General features: G+C 34.4%; 3 protein-coding genes and 1 non-coding gene across 4 annotated transcripts; 3 read left to right on the forward strand and 1 right to left on the reverse strand.

Annotated features, from left to right (window-relative positions):
- Positions 1 to 6,602: 6,602 nt before the first annotated feature.
- Positions 6,603 to 8,686, forward strand: LOC102625843 (1-aminocyclopropane-1-carboxylate oxidase). Its single transcript, XM_006465680.4, has 3 exons — positions 6,603 to 7,335; positions 7,422 to 7,776; positions 8,344 to 8,686. Exons 1-3 carry the CDS (start codon positions 6,803 to 6,805, stop codon positions 8,593 to 8,595), a joined length of 1,140 nt encoding a protein of 379 aa, XP_006465743.2. The 5' UTR covers positions 6,603 to 6,802; the 3' UTR covers positions 8,596 to 8,686.
- An 815-nt stretch (positions 8,687 to 9,501) lies between these two features.
- LOC102608072 (protein SAWADEE HOMEODOMAIN HOMOLOG 1) lies at positions 9,502 to 13,730 on the forward strand. Its single transcript, XM_006465621.4, has 9 exons — positions 9,502 to 9,664; positions 10,161 to 10,246; positions 10,410 to 10,455; positions 10,541 to 10,679; positions 11,304 to 11,367; positions 12,045 to 12,096; positions 12,822 to 12,965; positions 13,155 to 13,274; positions 13,442 to 13,730. The coding sequence occupies exons 1-9, from the start codon at positions 9,623 to 9,625 to the stop codon at positions 13,484 to 13,486; spliced, it is 738 nt and encodes a 245-aa protein (XP_006465684.1). The 5' UTR covers positions 9,502 to 9,622; the 3' UTR covers positions 13,487 to 13,730.
- Positions 13,731 to 13,956: 226 nt separating this feature from the next.
- LOC102607770 (casein kinase 1-like protein HD16) lies at positions 13,957 to 20,395 on the reverse strand. Its single transcript, XM_006465620.4, has 16 exons — positions 19,681 to 20,395; positions 17,926 to 18,057; positions 17,758 to 17,831; positions 17,594 to 17,663; positions 17,441 to 17,496; positions 17,261 to 17,332; positions 16,832 to 16,926; positions 16,674 to 16,740; positions 16,435 to 16,564; positions 16,116 to 16,334; positions 15,803 to 15,945; positions 15,321 to 15,495; positions 15,073 to 15,163; positions 14,829 to 14,986; positions 14,547 to 14,735; positions 13,957 to 14,456 (listed from the first exon to the last, which is right to left on the reverse strand). The coding sequence occupies exons 1-16, from the start codon at positions 20,074 to 20,076 to the stop codon at positions 14,397 to 14,399; spliced, it is 2,127 nt and encodes a 708-aa protein (XP_006465683.2). The 5' UTR covers positions 20,077 to 20,395; the 3' UTR covers positions 13,957 to 14,396.
- Positions 20,396 to 20,805: 410 nt separating this feature from the next.
- Positions 20,806 to 20,878, forward strand: TRNAK-CUU (transfer RNA lysine (anticodon CUU)). Its single transcript has one exon. It is a non-coding gene; the product is annotated as a tRNA-Lys (tRNA).
- Positions 20,879 to 22,191: the final 1,313 nt, after the last annotated feature.

Genomic DNA, 22,191 nt, shown 5'->3' on the forward strand with positions numbered 1-22,191 from the left:
GATATATATCTTGTGATTTTCGAAGAAAATCATAAACGACGCCATCCAGTTAGGCAAGACAAGTGAATAAATGACATTTAAAAAAAAAAAAAGTCAAATATCAATACTAACCTCAGATTCATATCCATATATTTATTTACACACACACACACACACCATATAATTATGCTTTTGGTCATATGGATTCAGTTTCCAATTTAGTTACATGCACATAATGAATTTTTGTGGGGTCTTAAGTTTGAATATATATCTTGTGATTTTCGAAGAAAATCATAAACGACGGCACCCAGTTAGTCAAGACAGGTGAATAAATGACATTTAAAAAAAAAAAAGTCAAATATCAACACTAACTTCGGATTCATATCCATATATTTATTTATACACACACACACACACACCATATAATTATGCTTTTGGTCATATGGATTCAGTTTTCATATTTAGTTACATGCACATAATGACATAATGGTATGTATTATTGTGATATATGTGTATCATTATGTATATATTATACACAGAGAACGAAGAAAACGATCATAATGTCATTGTGATTCTCTTATCAATTAATAAGAATCACACGAAGAATTGTACCTCTGTAACTGTATATGATCAAATAGTATATGTAAAATATTAGATAGATTGGGAAGCATGACGAATTGATGATTTCTTCAACGCAAATTTTTTTTTTGAATACTGATTAATCATCATATTACTGCATTACACAGATAGTTACAACTGCTATTATAGCAGATATATTACACTGATATTTACAATCAGAAATACATGATTGGGACTTATATTATTACATTGAATTCTGTGAAATACATGCCCAGACAAATAATCCCTTACAGAAGATGGATGTCCATACTCCACTCGTATTGCACGAGGGAGAGGAAATTTTTGAAATATTAAACAAATAAGCACGTTAGCCACCACAAATACTTTTGTGGGGGCTTGAACCGCTGCCCTCACAAGCATTGTGAGGGCAGCAGCCCACCACTCCGACCAAGGCCGAAGTGGCTCTTCAACGCAAAATTAACAAAAGAGAGATCGTTTTCTTCGTTTCATTTTTTCTGGCCCAATTGAAAAAAAGTCAAGTCTCATGACATGTCCGAGCATTTATTTTCATCGTTGGGTTAATTAAGTTTCCCGTGATTTTGTTCTCAACGAGTTGGAATAACTTGCTAGATGAGCTGAATTAGGAGATTTTGATTTGATATTTTATGTTATTGGATTAAATATCAGACTTTAGTTATCGTACTATATTATGTAAGATATATAATTCTTCTATAGTTGTTTGATGAAAATCCAACTACTGTGGAAATATACCATAACAATTGGATTTTTATCAAACAGTTGTGAAAAAATTATGTAACTTACATAATAATGTAAGGTAACAAGCTCTTAAATATTTGTCAATCAATCTATGTGTGAATGGTGCAAGTGGCGTAATTCAAGATATATTCTAAAATAATTCAACCCAAATAAAAGCAAGTTATGAACCTTAGTTATCAATGAAGGATGATTATGTTACAATTAATTAGCCAAATTAAGAAGGCCAATTTTTCATGGAAATCCCAAGGATAGTAAAACTAGCTTTTTCCTCATAAAAAATAGCATCTGATTCTAGCAGAAGTAACCATATAAATGTCCTAATGATCACTTTTAAATTGATACTTAATTCTATAGATTAAAAGAAAATTTATTCAAAATTAAATTTATTGGCTAAGATAAGCAGTGGTAGGTGGACTAAACTACTGCTTCCATCCCATGCAATGAATCTTTTCTTGGACAAAATTCGTTGTGTATTTTTTTGTTCATTCAATAGATTACAGGCATATATTGAGTTTTTTCTTTGGTTTTTTTAATGAGTTACTAACCATATTTTTATTCACTTACCAAGCTCCTTGGTGGTAGCTTAGGTGCTTAATTAGTCAACTATAATTCAAGTCTTATACGTATTGACAACACACACATTTAAGTCGCATATTTTGGTCACATAGATACATGTGTTAGTGTTATGGATGAAGTTGATTTATATATATATATTAAAATTATATAGAAGTTTTAATTTCCATGTTCAAATGTTTTCTTTTTGGTAATTCTGGTTCAAAGATACCGTATTTGTAATTGTTGTGTGTGTGTGTATTTTTTTCTTAATTTCAAAACTATTGAAATTATTTTTAATAGACTACTCAAAAAAAATTCATTCCTACTTAGGAACCCATAAATTTTTATTCCTTTTTTAAATCTATAAATAATGCTCCTTGCTTATTGTTGGAGATAGTCAAAGATCCACAAACCTAGCCAAAATCTTTAAAAAAAAAAAAAATCTACATGCGAGATACCAACTACTAATTAATATCATAACGGAAGCTCTTATCTCTATCATCATATTTTCATGGAAAATGATGTTTAAATTAAACAACCCTTCACCCACTTTATTGACATACGGGCATCTAATTTCCTCTCAATAAATTTATCTAAAGGGAACATTCTATTACATGTGGAATGGATTACTTATTTTAATCTAAGAATTTAATTAACGATATGCATAACTAGCGTCACTTGGCACTTGCAATATATCACCTTCCATGTTAATATATAGAAGTACACAAAGAGAACTGATGCATTATTTATGGATTACTTAAACTACTAAATTAGGCATAAAACACCCTTCAACTGATATTGGTTACCCAAACCCCCCCATATCACCTCCCCCCCCCCCCCCCCCCCCCCCCCCCCCAAAAAAAAAGAACGAGATGACTCTTTAGAGTGGGAGTCGTTTAATGGACCACTTGGGAGTTAATTATAAACATGATTGGTAAAGTTGATCTTCCACCTAAATTAAAATTCAAGAAATATTTATAGAATAAGTATACATATACTGGTGAGTAACCTTTTTATCTAATGTGTATCTATAAATAAACTCTTGTGGTTAATGAATATAATTCTTATTACTACCAATAATCTTACGTAACATTCATGTAAGATAACGAACTGTATCATAATTATGGTAATGGTTGACAACATTAGAACTTTCTAAGATAGTAAGTCAATAGAGATACGTAGACAAGAATTGTTCACTTGATCTATGTACATTGTTTTGGCATGATCTTGTGAAACTCATCAGTATGAATGCTTTAGGCTTATTTTTCTCTTTTTGAAGATTTGAAGGAATTTGATTCGTCCATTTCTTCCATTCATCAAAAAGTGCTTTTAGTCACGGCATTTGTGGATTTCTTGTTGGACCTAACTAGGAGATTTGATGGTGTCAATTCTCACCCAACTCCTTATTGGAATATTTCTTTTATTACGTAACTAAACACCTAAACTTATCTCATCATGACACTAAAAGCATGCACTTTTTTTTTTTTGTTTTGATAACTACTATTTTAGTTTTACAATTTGAGCTAATCATGTAATAGTGCCTATATTTTTTAAAATAATAATGATACAGTTACAAACTCTTGTATGAATTTATCTTGTATAAATTGACATAGTATTAATTCATTAGTTGAATGAAAATATAAAATAATAAAAATAAATCATGTGAGTCAAGCGATATTTAATTCAACTAATTTTATTATGTCACATTAATTTATATCAAATAAATTTATACAAAAATTTATAACTATACTATTATTATTTTAAAAATTACATAAAATACATGTACCCCTAATTATTTTCTAACTTTTGCCTGATGTTATGATTTCAGATTTATTTGAATTATAAGTTATGTCAGAGAAAAAAAAAAAACTATTAGAAAAGTAACAACAGAGGCGCATTCATTACGTTCTTGACATTTATGCCTTTGTTGTCAGTCAAAAAAGATGCATTTATAAAAACATGAGGAAGAGTTTTAAATGTTAAAAAAAAGATTCATTTATTCTTTAACTATAGAGTTCGAACAATATTAAAGTTAAAGATGTATAAAAATGCTCGGCGCCGTTCTTTCATTTTGTTTAAGAGGCATTTGTTGAGAATCGTGTATAAAATTTTATTCGTGGTCTAAAAATTGATGGGTTAAATCAAATCTTGACACCTGTTTACTCTACCCAATTCCCCGATAAGAACCCATGATTAATAAACGGCTGGTATTACTTAGAACGGAGCTTTCGTTAAGAAATTTCCAAAGCTTGATGAAAAGAACATGATTGACGGTGGATAGTGATTTTAACTTTTAGCCCTGTAGTGACCATACAAACTTTCTCTTCATTTGAGCCAAGTGAAAAGTTCGTGGCCACATATGTTCTATTTGGAATGTTAATTAAGTAATTAATTAATTGGGTCTTAGTTTGTAATGTTTTTTATGTTAGTTAGTTAAACAAGAAGTGACTTTCAGGGATTATAAAAATGAATCAAAATTCACTTCTTCACTTCTTGAATATATTAATTTTCATCTCCATTCAATCCCCTAACACACTTGCCACGATGGGGCACATTAAATTGTACCATCTACAATTATTCGAAGCTTGGAATTTTATACTTCAATTCCCTTTCAAGAGCTTTGAAATTTTCTTCGGAGTGGGTGAAAGAAAAGGAAAGTGTTACTGTGTGAGGCTATTGGCTTTTCTTGGTTGAAAGATAATGTGAATACGTATGGTCTAAAATTGGAAGACTGCCTAATCAATGTCGTTTTGCTTGTGTCACTAAAGTTAATTAACCGATCCTACTGATGTGGCTCCGGCTGCGTCACGAAGTCTTGATTACTAGAAAGTTTGTAGCTCTACTTATAGACAAAGGAAAGATTTCTAGATACAATTAATTATGGGAGTCATTGATGATGTATCCATGACTAAAGGGTTTGTTTTATTCTTTCATAAGGTCTTTGCTCATCAAAGGATTTTGTTGCATCATCAATAAATCCAAACCAATGACATGAATAAAATTAATTATAATGAGACACGTTAGGGAGATTATGTCCTTAATATCTTCCACTTTTACCTCTTAAGTTTTTATGTATATACATTATTATAATTATCTGGTAGGTTATTGCATATTTGATATTAAAATTATAACATAAAAAAAATACCGTTTTTTGGTTTTTAATCACAAAGTGCTTTGAATTTTTTTTTTTTTCAAAAGATCATCTACAATTCTGAAGTAGCTGCAAATTAAAAAATAATTATTAAAAAAACTAATTAATTAATAAACACAAGATTCCCAAATATGCAACGAAGAGTATTGAACTGCGTGGATTTTTGTAATTGCATTTAATTATTGGACGAGAAAGAAAAATTAAAAATTGCGACGCAATCAAACAGAAACTGATGGAAGGCCAAAAATCGAGATGCAGACAAAGCTGAAAGCAGCACAAGTGTCCTGTAAAAAATGAGGTTGTTGGGATCTGTTTTGACTTATTGAATCGATATGAACCACAAGCAGTGACATTTGGATAAGGATTAAGGGAATATCCGATTCAGTTTATTAATCTATAAATTTTAATTTACATTACCTTTTATATGATCGTCAGAAAGAGCATGCCTAATTGCCTATGCTAATTTTACTCAATTTTTTTCGCAAAAACCAAACTTATTAAACAAAACAGAAACGTGTATTCCTTTTTAAGTTCACTCTTAGTCATACCTAGATATTATCGAGGAATGATTATTTCAAAGAAAATTTTTATATTATTTAACTTGCCCGTAGAAAATAAAAAGGAATATTTTCAAATGTAAAATAATGTAACAGGCTAATGGTGTTAATTACATTTTTCAAATTTTCTTTTAAGTTTGATTAGGAGAAGACTACAAGCCATGTGGTCAGATATACGCGTATAAAGCGAAGCGACGACTGTCGGCTGGTGATTGGCCTGCGAGTGCGGCGCCGGCATGGACCACCGTCTATGAAAAATTGAAAAGGCTGTAAAATGTGGGCCCAAATGCCTACGAAGTTGCCACTTGCCGCTTCTTGTCCTGTTTTAATAAGCTTTTCAACGATAGCAACAAAAATAGAGTAGAAATTCAGGAAACAAGCTGACGCAAATAAGCCCAATTTCAACTTTGGAGCCTAAGTACCTAAGCCCATCAAACGGCCCGATGAAGCCCACTCAGTTCCCCAACTCAGCCAATAAAATTATTGATATCTTCTCTGTTTGGCACAGATCCCTGGGGTTGAGCCCAATATCATGTATTGGTTCTTTAATTGCTCTATTAAATAAATAATTGGAATTTTCTTTTCGTGCATGGTGGGGATCAAGAATGATCATTGCGCGGCTCAAGCTTAACTTCATAAAGCTAAGACAATGTGGCCCTAATTGGACACCATGGGTCTCAAGCAGCCTTCACGTACTTAATTTATTTTATTTTTCACTAAGCTGTCCTTAAACAACTTTTTAAAGTATAATCACATGAAAGTAGGCATGTAGAAATCCTGCCATGTTGCAAAACCATATGAAGCATGAACTTGCAATATTTATATCTCAAGTTATATATGCTTATAAGTTAATGTTAAATGTCATTTATAAGTGTAACATTTCATACGTGCATGTTATGATTTTTTTTTAATTGTGATTTAAAGCTTATTAGGTGTGCGTACAGCTATTGTTTTGGGTAAAAAAGTGACCGTTGTGGTGGCCATGCTCAAATAGAAGATGAACAAAAGTAAAAGTGTACAAAAAGCAAACCGAAGAAAATTTAAAGAAAAAAAAAAATGTTGTGATGATTCTCTAACTGTAGGGGCATTGTTGATGCCGTGCCATCATCATTATTATCCTCTGTGCTCTTTTTCTTTAAGACTATCGAAAAGGAAACGACAACAATCAGTTTGATCAGATTTACAAGAATCGAGCTTTCTGTCAATGGCAGTGTCACCTGAATCCCTGCCCGAAAAGCCCCTCGATTTTCGTGCCCCGCCGCCATCGCCAATCGCCAGTGGCCGCCGCTCCTGTGTCACTAATGATGACGTGCTCACGGAATTTCTTGAGCATTCATTGCGTGTGCCGGATTTGATTTTACCGGATAAGGTCTTCCCCAGACAAAAGTTTATTGAAAACCCTCCAAGCATTGACTTTCAATCATTGAGGTCCATGCAAAGCGATGCTGTTTCCAAGTTGTTGGATTCTATTGCCACTATTGGGTGTTTTCAGCTAGTGAATTATGGAGTTCCAGTGGAGTTCATAAATTCCACTATGGCTACGGCCGGCGGAGTTTTCGGGGTGTCATCGGAGAAAAGGGCGGCGGTAACGAGGTCACCGGAGAAGCCTTATGGGTTTGAGGAAGTTCACGGTGAGGAGGAGGAGAATGAATTTAGCGAAGAATTCGTTTGGTGTAGAGACGAAAGTTTGAAGCAGGAAATGGAGGGAGTTTGGCCACTTGGATATTCAAAATTCAGGTAAATAACTGCCTACTACTCTTCAGCATGTGGATTTGTTTATTAAAGTCTTAGGGGTCTGGTGCTAATTTTCTTGTAATGTGCAGTGAGAAAATTGAGACCCTTATGTTGGATATGGAAAAGGTGGCCGAGAAAATCTTACAAGTTGTGAGGGAAAATTCAGAGAGAAAATCAGTGAATAGAAATTGCATGGAGCAGGAGCAGGAAAATGTTGGTTCTGTTTGTTATCTGTACAGGCATTGCCGCGATGTTCCGGCGGATTCGAGCTCCCTGAGGTATGATGTGATCAGAATGCTGATAAGGGGAGTTGATTTTTCACATGCTTTGTGTTTGCATATTTGTGATGGGGCTTCGGAGTTTCATGTTTACTCCAAGAAAGGTTGGGTCTCATTTACTCCAGATAAAGATGCCATTGTCATAACAGCTGGGGATCAAATTCAGGTACCAAATACTAAAATAAATATAAAACTTTCATAATATTGATTGTTGCTTCCATTTTGTTACATTATAATTTTTGTTATGGTAAGATCACTGAGACTCGGATATGTTTTAATTTTTTAGTATTAGTAATAGATTATTTCGCATAACTTGCTGAAAAAAAAAACTAAATATCTGTCAACTTTTTCTTGAGAGTAAGAGTTTTCATTTTAAAGTAATTGTGGGTTTAAAAGTCACAACACCATAATACTAAACGACTGCAATTATACAGCGCGTCGAGACTTAGTAGAAAATTTGAACTGTCTAGTTGATTATAGTCTTTGTGTTGGCTCTTGGTGATTAAAAAGCAGAAGCAGCCTTCCAGCTCTTTATAAGACAAAATGATTATGCATAAACATCACACTACAATATAACATTGATCTTTTGTTCTTTACAACTGGAAGAAGCATATTTCCTTTATAAGTTTGACAGCTGTGATGAGATTATCTAATCATATTAAAGCACATTTTCTTGTCAACTCAATGGACAAAATGATGATTTTATTTAATTATATAACTTTTTTGGGCACAGGCATTTGGTGGTGGGCAGTTGAAGCATGTAATCGGAAGGCCAATATTTAAAACTGATCAGAAAGAAGATTGCATTTCAATGGCAGTTCTGTATTCACCTCCAAGCATCCCTAGCAGCAGCAGCAGCAGCAGCAGCATCATCACCTACATTCCTGAGAAGGGAAAAACTATTTCCCTTGGCCAACAATTTATGATTGCAATATTTTTAACTCTTTTGTATCACTTTTTGGTTTATGCTTACAAAAAATTCTGATTCTGTCAAGATTTTTATTTTTTATTTTTTCCTTTCAATTGATGAAAATCACACACATTCACGTCCATCAATCATGATCCACATTGTGTATTGCCCCTTTTTTTTTAAAAAAAAAAGAAAAGTAAAGCTTTCATTATCATTTAGAATAAATTTGTAAACATACTTTTCTCATTATAAAATTATTGTTATTAAATAATTTATTTTTTCATTGTTTTAAAATTATTTTCATTTTATCAATAGAATTGATTATATCAAATATTAGGATTAAAATATAGTTAGGGTCCATAATTAATAAAGACATTTTAGGGGGGATAATATAAGAATCTTAAAGGAGTGTGAAAAGCATTACTCTAATTTTTTTAAAAGAATATATACAGTATATGAATAGGCATATAAAATTAAAGCCAACACCAAATACACAATTAAAGCCCAAATAAAAAAAATGAAAAGACTCAAATTCTCCACCAATCCACCTTAAAAAGATAAGAAAATAAGTTCTTAATCAACTCTACCAAAGAGATGGTACTACATTACTATTAAAATGATTGAATGCTATCACAATTGTAAATTTTACATCATTGATAACACATTTTTAATTATATATTTTTTTTTAAAAAAAAGGGTAACGTTTGACTAATCATAAAAAAGAAAATGCAGCATTTATTTTACAAAAAGCAAAAATAATGGTTTTGTGAAATAAAATAAACTATAAAAAAAAATCAATGCCCTTCCTTCGACTTTCCTTTCTTAGGCATGCTCTATCTGAAGAAAAAATTAAAAAAGGAAAAATATTAATTTCATTTCTCTTTTTGCAATATTAGCACTAAAGAGAATACCATTTTCAACCCTCAAATGACGTGGCAGATGTTGATTGGCTTCCGTATTCTACTAACCACTAAGGCCGCAAAGAGAACAAACAAACACAACACACACACTAAACCTCAGTTCTGACACAAAACCCCTGAAAAGAGAAACTCACTAAGGGCCTAAGATTCTCACTTAAATCCTTTTTTGCAGAGTTTAAGTCATGGATGACGAAGACTCATGGCCTGATTTTACATTAGCTGAGGTAATAAATAAAAATAAAAATCACTTTGTTAGCATTTCTTTTTCAATGGGTTCTTGATTTTATCATCTGGGTCTGTTAAAATTTCCATCTATTTAGCTGAAACTATCCGCTCAACTAAGCTTTCTATTCTGTTTCTTGTTTAAAATGTTTCTAGGGTCTGAATTGTTTTGATTATGAGGTCTATGAAACTGGAATCAGAAAGTTCAAGTTTTTATTTTCTTAATTCTGAAAATGCTCATGTTAATGTATTTTGATGATAATATGCTCTTAAATGAGAATGTTGGTTAACATAATTAAAACTTTGGTTGCATTTTTGGATTTTTTATATGGAAAATGATCTTTTTAACTTACTGAAGGCTGCTTAACATGATGATTATGATTGTTTAACTTGTTTTTAGCTGTTATATGCATTATATATTAACTATTGCAATTATTAAGTCTACGTATTTATCATCTAACATGAATACACATGTATATTGTTGTGGTTTTTTGACAGATTAAGGAAATGGAGAGCATGTACAAGGAGATAGGAGAAGCATCATTGACTCAGGAGTATTGCAAAGCGCTTGCGACCAGTTTTAGGTTGAGTACCTTGCTGGCAAATCTTTACTGTTACCTTTTTTTTTCTTTTGATAGAAGAGCTCCCTTTTTCTGGTCAAGTATTATAATGTGCTTTATCAAACAAAAGTGGGTCTTGATTGAACATTAACTTTTGTAATTCTTTGCCTTTCTATATATTTGGCAGTTTCTCAGCAAGTCGTGCTGCAAGACCTGCCATTACTTGGCTTCAGGTTTTTATCTTCACTGACCTGAAAATTTGATCTTCCCTATATTAGGCCCCTTCATAACTCTTGTCTTGTTTTGATTCTGTTTTAGGTGCAAAGTTGGTTCCGGGATAAACAAAAAAAGTCACAAGCAAAATCCAAGTCTTCATCTAAGGATCTCAAGTTATTTATTGATCTCTGTGGTGAAAGTATTTCGAGCAATGAACCTGAGATGTCAGATAAGCCAATAGGTACCATAAATGGAGTTGTGCTCAGGTCTAGGGATTTGGAATTATTTTCTGTTGAATGGTCCTTCAACATGATTTTAACATTTAGGTCCGTCGTCTCGTAGTCTGCTTGGTAATTATTGGAGAATGCTTTTTGGGTTAATTCATCACATACAACTATTCTACGTACATAATCTAAATTGTAACTCTTGTGAATTTGCACTTGGGAAGTGGAGTTTTTAAATAACTTGATGTCACTGAACTTTTAATTAACTTTGAGCATAGTGCGATTCTTCTTCCAGTATTTTCTTTTCCTGGCTACTGGTCTTCCAGTTAGCTCTTCATTTCCTTTTCTTGCTTTCATCTACGTCATCGATAGTTATGCTTTGGATCCATAGGACAGCTTTTACCTCTCAGTGATATCTTAGATGGGTTTATGAGGACTGTGAGCAGTCTGACATAGTTTCACTTAATTTGAAGTTGGTTTTAAATTCCTATCCTGTACTCATGTCAAGCTCCTCAACGGAACTTTAATTTTGATATTCAACCACCTCAACTTCTTGTTCATCGGTGATAAAATTATTTTTCCCTAATCCCAAAACTGGAAATGGAGTTATAACTTAATTTTCAATGTAAATTTTTTTGCAGGCAGTAGGATCTCAGAACTTAAGGAACTGGCATTTGAAGCTAGATCATCAAAAGATGATGCATGGTAAGAATTAGATAAGGAGTACTAAAGTTTGTGTTAAAACACTGTATCTTCAATGTGCATGTATAGAAACCACCCCATGTATTTAGCATATGGTTTGAAATGCATTTTTGTTGCTTCCTGTAGATTCAGAATTTGTACGTTTGGTACATAATTTAGCATTTTAGATTAAGAAGTTAATTAATGATAAGCATTTTATTTTATTTATTTGTTCACTACAATGATTTCATTCTTGTTCATATAGCTCCATCCTTCATATACAGTTGGGCTTCAAATTTTCATCATTAAATAAATTTGAAATGATTATATTTTCTTCAGGATCTCAGAGCCTCACAAAAATATAGGCTGCATTTTTGTTTGTAGGAGTGAGGTGGGACTTGGGAGGCAGTGATTAGCTATATTAAAGATACGATAAACTTTTAATTGAAACGCATGTATATTAGAAATGAATTATAGATATTTTAGAATTATAATGAAGAGTAATAACTCATAATGTTAGCTTGTCGATTCAAGCAATTGTCCCTCTCAAAACAAATCATAAATCTTTTGGAAACTGCAATATGTTGTTTTGGTTATGACCTCAAAAATCGTGATTGTTACAATGTGCAACCTTGGTTTTGATCAATATTCTTCTGAATAGAAGTAGCATCTACTATACCTAACATTTCTTTGGCTTCCAGGTACGATGTTGCTTCATTCCTCACCTACAGAGTTACATGTGCAGGTGAACTGGTAAGAGTCTTCTATAATGAATTTGTGTATCCCCTCATAGCTGTAGCAGCATTTGAAATAGTAATTACTTTGAATCTGAAATCTATAAATCAGCAATGCAATGGTTTTCTTGCTCGTGTGATTATTTGCATTTTCTCTACATTATTTGTGTGACCTCATTTGATCCTGCAGCAAGATGCAGGAGAGCACTTTATGATAGTTTTTAATTCTAGGTTTTGGGAGACCTCCTTCCTTATCTATTTTGCTGGCTACGGCTTGCTGAATAAAGCAAACATTGTCCAATTAGGCCTAAAGCTTGATAGTTTACCATCTAGGGGTGCCAGCTCAATTAGGCCTAAGGCTTGATATTTTACCATATGGGACTGCCTGCTCAATATGGAAAACTAGGCTTGTTTGTTTATACAACCTGAAGTAGATAAATTGTCTTTTCAGCAAAAATGATTTAACCTTTAAGAAACAAGAATATATGTAGAACTTCTAATAGTGGGCCAAGATTTTGATATAAGATTCAGTTTGCGATGTGATTATAAATTGAATTTGTCAAGAACACCCAAGCTCCCTCAAGGACATATCCATTTTAGATTTCATATCGTTACATGATTGATACTTCTTCCATGCTGTCTGGAATATAACTCTTCTTGCTCTTAGTTTTTAAAATTTTATATCCAACCTTATTTCAGCATTCCTACCTGCACTAAGATGACAAATCGTGTAATGCTTTGCAGGAAGTACGTGTGCGATTTTCTGGGTTTAATAATACAGAAGATGAATGGGTGAATGTGAAAACGGCTGTTCGTCAGCGGTCTATTCCTTTAGAACAGTCAGAATGTGTCAAGGTCAATGTTGGAGATCTTGTTCTATGCTACCAGGTATTGATTTTTCTTTAAGAAATTAACAACGAAATGAAGAGAAGGAAAGAAGGATTAAAAAATAAATAAACAAATAAATCCATTTGATGTTGACCCAAAGGGATACAAAATACCTTCTTAAATATGATAATAGACATAATGTTAAATATTCTATTGGATATACTTTTATTCTTTATGGCGGGTATACAGGAAAGAGAAGATCAAGCAGTCTACTGTGATGCACATGTTTTGGATATCCAGAGACGGGTACACGACACAGAAGGCTGCCAATGCATCTTTGTGGTCCGCTATGACCATGACTTCTCTGAGGTTAATTTGCAAAACTCTGTCATTCCCTCTTTTCCTCATTCGCCATTGTACAGCTTGTGCACTTGTGGATGCACATAGGATGATGGTTTCATAGTTGTTCTTCAAATCTAAGACCTTTTTGGTTGCGGAATTGCTGCCTGACCATTAATCTCGCGTGCTTATAACAGGAGCAAGTTAAAGTGGAGAGATTATGTTGCAGGCCTACCCTTTAAAAGTCTCAGGCAACCTTAACTTGTTAATAAAGAGCAGTTGTATTATGATGAGAAGTGAAACTGTGTCCTGAATTATTTGACCGCAAATATCGGTGAATGTTTTATAACCTCAGTAAGCAACTTATCCGGAATTAACAATCTTGTTATTTACGAAAGAGTGACCCGGCAACAATTCTTCATTCTTCTATCTTGATCCAACGATTTAAAAGAATAAAAGAACCCTAAGTTGATATCGGTAGGATCATATTTTGCTTTGAATTTATTGGTGATATTAAAATTCCATCGTTCGTGGTCTCATTGGTTGTGGAATTAAAAGGTCCACCGATTCGACGTGGTTGTCTGGGTTATCAATTTTATTATATCTTTTCGATTTGATGCTAAACTTTTTACCACTTTCCTCGTATGAAATTCTAATTCTGTTCTAATTCTGTTCTAATTCAATGATTCACAAGATTAAATGATTAATAAGATTGAGGCAAAGACTACGTGTATCCCAAAAGATACAAATAGCATCTATGAAATATAAAATAAAAGCTACCAATATACATACCGCAACAATTTCACGAACTCTCTTTCTTTTGCAAATTAGAAGACCTAGAATAAGTTCTTATTTTTGAAGACTATACAAAGTTAAAAGAGCCATCCTCCCATCTTCGATCCCGGACATTTGCCGAAGTTATTTCGCACAGCTGACAGGCACAAAGCGCAGATTCACTAAACTTCTATACCTTGATTACAATTAATTAAAGGCCATACTCATCAAAATTTCTTGGAGCCTCGATAATGGACACTTCTCAGAAAATCCCAATTTTCTAGCTTCACGGCTGGATACCTAAGTGGAGAGAGCTGCCGTTCCACCAATACCAGTACTTACAACGATTTTCAGATGCCAAACAAAGAATGTGAAACTCTACGAAACCGTTCGTCCGTAACATACGGATGCAATATAAAGATTCTTTGCCCATTTCTCCTGCAAGATCAATCAAAGATTTTTAGACCCAATAAAAAGATTTGAAGACAGTAAAAAAGTGGAACCAAATATGAAAAGAATATATTAGACCTTGACATGTGCACTAGGAAAAGCTGAAGTTCGAAGAGTTTCTTGGGTTTCATCAGCAGGTTTTCTCCTTGGGACACTAAGAACAAAAGCGGCCTGGTCCCAAGTTGCTGCAGTGGCTGTAATGCGATATCCACTATCCCAACGACGATGAATGCCTTCACTAGGGTAAAGAAAATCAAGTTCAACTACCTGAAATAAGCAGACAGAATCAGTGACTTGCCAATGGTTTACACTTCTACTACTTAAAAAATTGGCAGGAATATCGGGAATCCAAGAAATGACCTGGTCAGAAAATCCTGCCCCGCGAGACATCACAACTCCCCATCGACTCCCAGAGGTGGCCATTGCTGTAACATAAAAACCCTCCCTCCATTTTTTGTTAATCCATTTAAAGGGAAACGCATCACTAACTTTGTAAGATTGCTGCAAATACTGTGTCCCTGGATATAACAAATAAAAGTTAGTGAAATAGAAATCCCTATACTCTCCGCCTGCATAACCAAATATTGAAACATCATAGTCTAACCTTTTGACATGACTACTAATGAGCTCCCGTTGGTAGCTCCGGCTATAGCACTAATATAATAGTTCTTCTCCCACTGCTCCATTATCCATTCCTTTGCACACAACAAAAAAATAAATTGTTAACATACATCCTGAGACTACTTTTCCTGAAAAGATATACAATAAGCCTTCTGTACAGAATAGCAATCCTTAAGGATACAACAAGGTAACAGGACAGGGCAAATTGGTCGAAAATACGTGATTATGTACCTTATGAAGAAAATATGGGGATAGTTCATAGACTTGTGCGGAGAAGCCAGTACCAGCATCCATAATAAGGGCCCACAGGTTTTGGCATGAAGCCACACTGCTGATAAATAGCCCATCCTCATTTCCCTTCTCAATGTGTTGGGCAAGCCTTGCATCTGCCACATTATAGTGATACCTACAGAAGTATCGCAATTTGATCACTCTAAATTTATTGAATAAACTTATCAATGATAAAAATGTAAAGATAAAAAGGGATCGCAAAGAGGAAAGAACAGCAGATTAAAAAGGACGCCAAAGATGAATGCACAACTAGAACGGTTAACAAGTCAACTATGTGAACCATATAGACTAGATGGCTAAATGAATATTATCAACAAAAAATCTGAAAAAAAACAAAAGCCCTGACAGATAAAATCAATTAAAACAGCCTCTAAAACCATATCTTGAAATCACCTAAGAAATTACTTAAAGCATATTCATACCTTTGCTTCATTGGTCGACGGGCATTGTAAACACTAATCCATTGTGTAGCTGGCATTCCCATACGAATCTTCTTCTTTGGTTGTTCATCTTCTTCGTCCTCAATTGTCATACGGCCTCTCTTATGACCAACTTGGTAAATAAGCTTCGGAGAATGTAAAGGACATATTAGATGCACCAAAAATTTAAAAAGTTGAAAAGTTCAATGATTTAAAAAGTTATTCTGGACACATTGACAAATTCAATTAACAAATTTAAAAAGTTCATCTCAAAAAGAAAAAAAATCAATAAATGCGAAAAGGAAGAACATAGTACCTTTTGTGCTCCTTCTGTGCTAATTGGCCTGATATCGGGATTTGGACCAACAATCCCATCAAAGAGGGAAATATATTTTGCATAATTAGGTTCTTCATCAAACTTTAAGTTCACAACATATTCAACGAACTGTCTGAAGGGCGCTGGGCAGAAGCAACAAAGACCGTCTGGGGATGTGGCCATCTTCTTCTTGCAAACAAGAAATCCTTTGTTTTCTCCCTAAGAAGATCATTTTAAAATGTTAAGCACTAGATTAAGCAGTATTCTTCAATCATTTTTCCATTAAGTACAAACCCTTTCACAAGCTGACAAAACTGACCTGGTATCCTTGCCAAGGCAAACGACCTCGGAGAAGGAAAATGAGTGTGTAAGCAAGCGATTCTAGATCATCTCTCCTACTTCCAGTTCTACCCAAATGCGCATGTACACTAGCATAACGGACTGTTCCCCTGCAAGATAAGAATAATCCTACAATTTAGGGAATACAAACACTAAGAAAACAAAAACTTGCATGAATTTTTTTTTAAATACAAACCAAAACAAAATCAATGGAAATACCTGAAAACATCAGGCCTTTGGTCATATTCAACATGCATGCCAGTTGTGCTGTCTCGCCATTTAGTAGCTGATGCCCCAAATCAAGATATATATAAGTTGCAAAACAATTGTTGTGCAATAAAAGGTTAATGTTAGAAACAATGAGATCCACAAGGTACCTAGTCCAAGGTCAACAAGGAATAATTTCTTCTCATCAGGTGTTCCAGGAGGACCAAGCAGAAAATTTTCAGGCTTCACATCTCCATGCACATACCTGTGAAACAGAGGTCAGCAAGTATTGCAAACAAATGTTTTTAAGTTTAGGGCAATCAGCCTCCTTGTTTGTAGCTTGCATTATTTTGTAAATTCCAAAAACAGATGGTAGAATATGAGCTCATTAGGGCCTCTTCAGGACAAATAGGTGACCAATAGATAAAATTTATCTAAATGAACATGCCAAGAACAAAAGAAACATAGATCTAGCTGTTTACATACCAATAATTTCCATCTCATGGAAATATATCAACAAGTAGAAAAGCAGTATACAGACAGTGTGAACAACCATTGCAAGAAGCATAAAACAGGGTTTGGAATTCTAAAGATCTTACCCTTTGGAGTGCATCTTCTCCAATATCGATATTGCTTCAATGGCAATGCAGGCAACCATTTCAATGGACATTCTGTAATTAACAACAGCATGCTTAAGCAACTGAAATAGCAGAAAAGAGAGAGTGCAACTCTAACAGCAAAAAGCTTAATGCATTTGAGCCAAATTTCATCAAACTTACGTATGCGAGTTATTATTCCATACATCCCACAAGCTTGGTCCCAGCATATCCATTACCTAAAAGAATTAATATTTTTCAAACCCACTCTAAAAACCATGTAGAAGCAGCCAAAAATAAATAAATAAAATAAATCAGAGTTCAAAGATAGCATACCATCACATAATAGTCACCTTGCCGGCCCTTGAAGTGTACTCGCGGTACACCATGACTTCCACCAAGGGTGCTGCAAAAACCAGAAAAAAAAGGTTCATAGATGCATAAGTACTATTGAAGTCCAATGATCACAAGACAAGAACACAAGAGATGCAACCACTCACTTGTATACTTGCCACTCATACGGTGGTCCATAGTTGCATCCTTTACTACTTCTATGCTCAAATTTCAATGCCACCTAAATGCCAAGATGATTTGAAGTTATAAGTAGGAAAAGATGAGAAAAGCAATTTAACTCAATAACTCAAAAATGCAAATAGTAAACATTATACCTCTACAGCTCCAGGACCAGTTCTTTCATTTGCATTTACAGGAGAGACTCGCCGACCAACATACACTTGGCCAAAGCCACCCTTGCCCAGTTTTCTTTCTAGTCTATACATTGGGGAACCACCAACCGCAATCTGAGACAACCATCCAATCAAACTCATTTTAGGAGATACAGGGTGAAAAAAATAATGCTCAATAACCTTCACATAAATTACATATAACCAAGTAATCAGCAGACCAGATCACATTTTCCTTCCAAAGCTGTGCAAAAGCGATTAATTTTAAGCTTTTAATGTTATAGTTAAATCACCAACAAAATTTCCTAATCCACCAATATGTAACTTTAAAAGAGAAAAGAAGCTTGCACAGAAAAAAGAAAATTATAGATATGACATCAAAATTTCCATTACAACTGGTTTTCTACACCCAGATGGATTAAAATGTATCTGAAAACTAAAAGGTCAAGCTGAATCCTTCCCAATCAAAATTGTGAGTATCAGAGAGAACTATAGACTAATTAAGCTACTATAATGACCAGCATAAAGGGAGGTAACATTGAGCAAGTAAGGAGAAGAAAGATAGGTAAGGAAATATTTTGATGTCAAGTGCAAAAAAAATATTTTTTGCATAGATGCAAAGATGCAAAGAGTAGCTTGTGTAACAGGATACTAGGAACAAATACACTGGTTATGCGCACACTATATCCCAGTTACTCCCAATCTACAAGTCAGTATTGTTGCAGGCTAATAATTCACTAAGCTGAAATTTGTAAACTTTTATTTCATAATTAACAGAGAGCGTACCCCACGGAAATGGAGAAAAAAAAAATGCAGAACTACATCAATGACCAATTTCATAGTAACCAGTGAAGATCAACTGAAGGACTTGGTTAATACACAGATTGCTACAAGTTTATAATGACCACAGTCCAAATAACACTGATAAATGATGCTTTAAATGATATAATTACTTTACTGTCGTTATTGATAATTAATCTGTAACATTTCAGTTAAACATTGACCATCTCAGAAAGCGGCCAGAGAAGACAAATGTTCATAAGAGAAAGAAATGAGAAAATAATTAAGCCATGTGGAAATCATACTCATATTCCTAGAATGTAGGTGAAACTAAATACTGATAAGACGCACAACAACAAAGCATATCTATACCTGAAAAGTAGTATCAAAGGAAACAAATAAATCATAATTATAATGATTTAGAACCCTGCATATTCTCTCTACATTAAAACAGTGTGCACTTCTATACTTGAAAAGTAGCATCAAATAAAACAAAATAAACTGTAACTATCTCGTGTATTCTCTCTACATTAAACCAGTGTCCACATTAGGTATCCAGCTTCTCAAAATAGTTCAGAACATTAACTGCTAGCAACACATCATAAATTCCCCATCTTACAGCCAATATATCAGGATAATTAGACAAACCTAGCCCCAGTAAACCATCTTTGGATGGAATAAAACCAAAACTTAAGGATATATTCTTAACTACCATGCTACTGCATGGATTTGAAAGAGTAGCTACCAACTTTTACTAGGCCGCTAAAATATTCAACCACTCACTCACTCATTCATGACCGATACTGATTCCTTCCCACAGCCACAGAGGATCATAAAAGGTCACGGCATGTCAATTCCAAACAACCCCACAAACAAATCCAGTCGCAAACAATTCAAACAATCAAATTAATGTCTGTGCAACACAAATGTGTAAAATTTAGAAGGGGATAAAAATCAAACCTTTTCAGGAAGCGGAGCGGTACTTCCCTCGTCTTCGCCGCCGGCATTAGCCTTATCATTGCTTGGACCGCCGCTACCAAACTCGTCCATATTCTTCTCCCCAACCTCCTCCGCAGCCTTATTCTCCTCCGATTCTTTCGCCTCAACCACTACTCTCTCATCAACTTTCAACTTATTACTATTATTACTATCAGGCACCGGCACCGGCACTGGTGCTGGCACAGCCGCTGCTGCTGCCGCCGCCGCCGCTCGTCTCCGCCTCGTACGTGTCGCAATCGCCCCTCCCGCCGCTTCGTCCGCCGCCGCCGCGACGATCGGAGTAGTCGGATTTTGTTTCTCTTCCGCCTTCGCTGCTGCTGCCCGGCCTCTGCGCACTCCGCTACGCATCACCGGCATCGTTCATCATTCAATGTACATAATCACTATTTGCCGTAAAAAAATTTGCAAAACAAAAACCTTAATTCTCAAGCAATCAATCGGGACTGTAACACACGATAGAAAAAGGTAACAAATTTTTTAAATTTCCAACGACAGATTGAAATCCTTCACACTGCAAAACTCAAAAGGGTATTAATCGTGAATCTTGATTTAGAATTCAAGAATCAGTGATCACAGTCGGAGGAATTAGGGTTAGTGATTTAGGGATCTGTTTAGAAGAGAATCTGGAGAGAGAAACAGAGAGAGACAGGAGTACTTACTTTCCAAAAGAGAAAAGAAGAAACCAAGGAGGTATTGTAATTAATTGCGAATTTTTTATGAATTTAAATTATTGCGTGGAGGGATGTGTGTCGTCGATGTGGAGAAAACGCACGGTGTTGAAATATTTGGTATTTTGTTTAAACTGCATGAAATAGGAAAGTAGTGAAATGACGAAAAGGGGGTTGGAGTTCTTGCTCTGACAAGTCTAGCCACGGATGAGTGTAAAAAGGTGCAAGCGTTGCAATGTAGTGAGTGGTTTCATGGTACATGCGAGTTTGTGCCTTTGCGGTGCGGTTGAGTTTATCTGAACCCTTGGATCGGACTCAGTGGGTTGAGTTTACTTTGACCACTCAATGTAAAAACAATAGAGAAATTTAAAGAAATAATAACTATAAGATATTTCTTAGTGTAGGACTTTCAACTGGTGCCCGTCTAGCTCAGTCGGTAGAGCGCAAGGCTCTTAACCTTGTGGTCGTTTGTTCGAGCCCCACGGTGGGCGGTTTTATATTTTACTTCAGCAGCTTTTTCGTCGTTTTACGTAATGGCCTTTTTGTTTTGGGCCGATTCCTTAATCCACAGAAAAGCTTTAAACACCCTTTTAAAATTCTTATGAAACCCGTTCTTCCTAACTATGCATAGCTCTTTTTTAATGAAAATTACAGAAAATGATAAAAGGTTACAATAGAGTTTAATTAAATATTAAACATAACTTTTTTATAATAAAATTCTTGTCATTGCCTCAAAACTATTTATACCAATTAACGATAGGAGGGTTCATGATTTGAAAGTGTAAGAATATTTTAATTTAGTTAAATTCATAGTTGATCTTTAAGTAATTTATTCTAATAATAGAAATATAATTATAATTTTGGGTTTTATGAGAATTTCAAAGGGGTGTGAAAAGCACTGATCATATCTCTCTGACTCTTATCTGCAGACAAGCATTAGCCTTTAAACCCAAAATTTGTGATCCATTTTGTTTAATGTTTGTTTCCCCAGTTTTTGACTTTCATGAAACCATTTTAATTCTATTTTGGGCCCAATTTGGAAAACAAAGATTAGTAAACCCAGCATATGATCATTCAGTTCTTGTTTACTCCGGAATGTTGAATCAGTTCAATTCTATTCTATGTTCATTGCTGCCAGTTAGCGTTCTATGTTCCTAGTTTAACGTTCATTGTTGCTCTTCACCTTTAGTGGGCTTGGTTTTACTTTTGCCCTTATATTGGTTCTTCATTGAGAGGATTGGTAATGAATGGTTTAGCGGCATATCATCCATAAGCGAATTTTTGTAAAGTTTTTATCCATGACACTTAGAATATTTTCTAAGTAATTGACCTTAGTCCATTCTCATAGGGAATGACCCTAAGGCATTTTCTTAACAAGATTTGTCTAGTGGCATGTTTGTAAAATTTTTCATGTAAGTACTTTCCTTAAAATGTTTGCTCGTAGGCATTTTATGTAATAGTATTTGCCGTTAGACTCATTTTGTAGAAAATATGTTTGTTCGTAAGCTCATTCTATATAATCATTTCATGGAATGTATGTTTGTCCAGTAGTGTATTCATAGAACACATGTTTGCCACTAGGCCCCTTCTGTAAAATGTTTCTTGTCCCATAAGCTTATTCTGTAAAACATATGTTTGCCTATAGGCTCTTTATGTAAAGTATGTTCTATTTACCTAGGTTATTATTGTAGAGAGTATATTTAGATAATCTTATAGCATCAAACACTTAGGTGTTTTGTCAATTCTTACCTTTAGACAATTTACTTAGAATGGTTTATGAGTATTTAGGTCATTCTCGTTGAGA

This window comes from Citrus sinensis, chromosome 7 (genome assembly GCF_022201045.2).
Source record: "Citrus sinensis cultivar Valencia sweet orange chromosome 7, DVS_A1.0, whole genome shotgun sequence".
Classification (NCBI taxonomy): domain Eukaryota; kingdom Viridiplantae; phylum Streptophyta; class Magnoliopsida; order Sapindales; family Rutaceae; genus Citrus; species Citrus sinensis.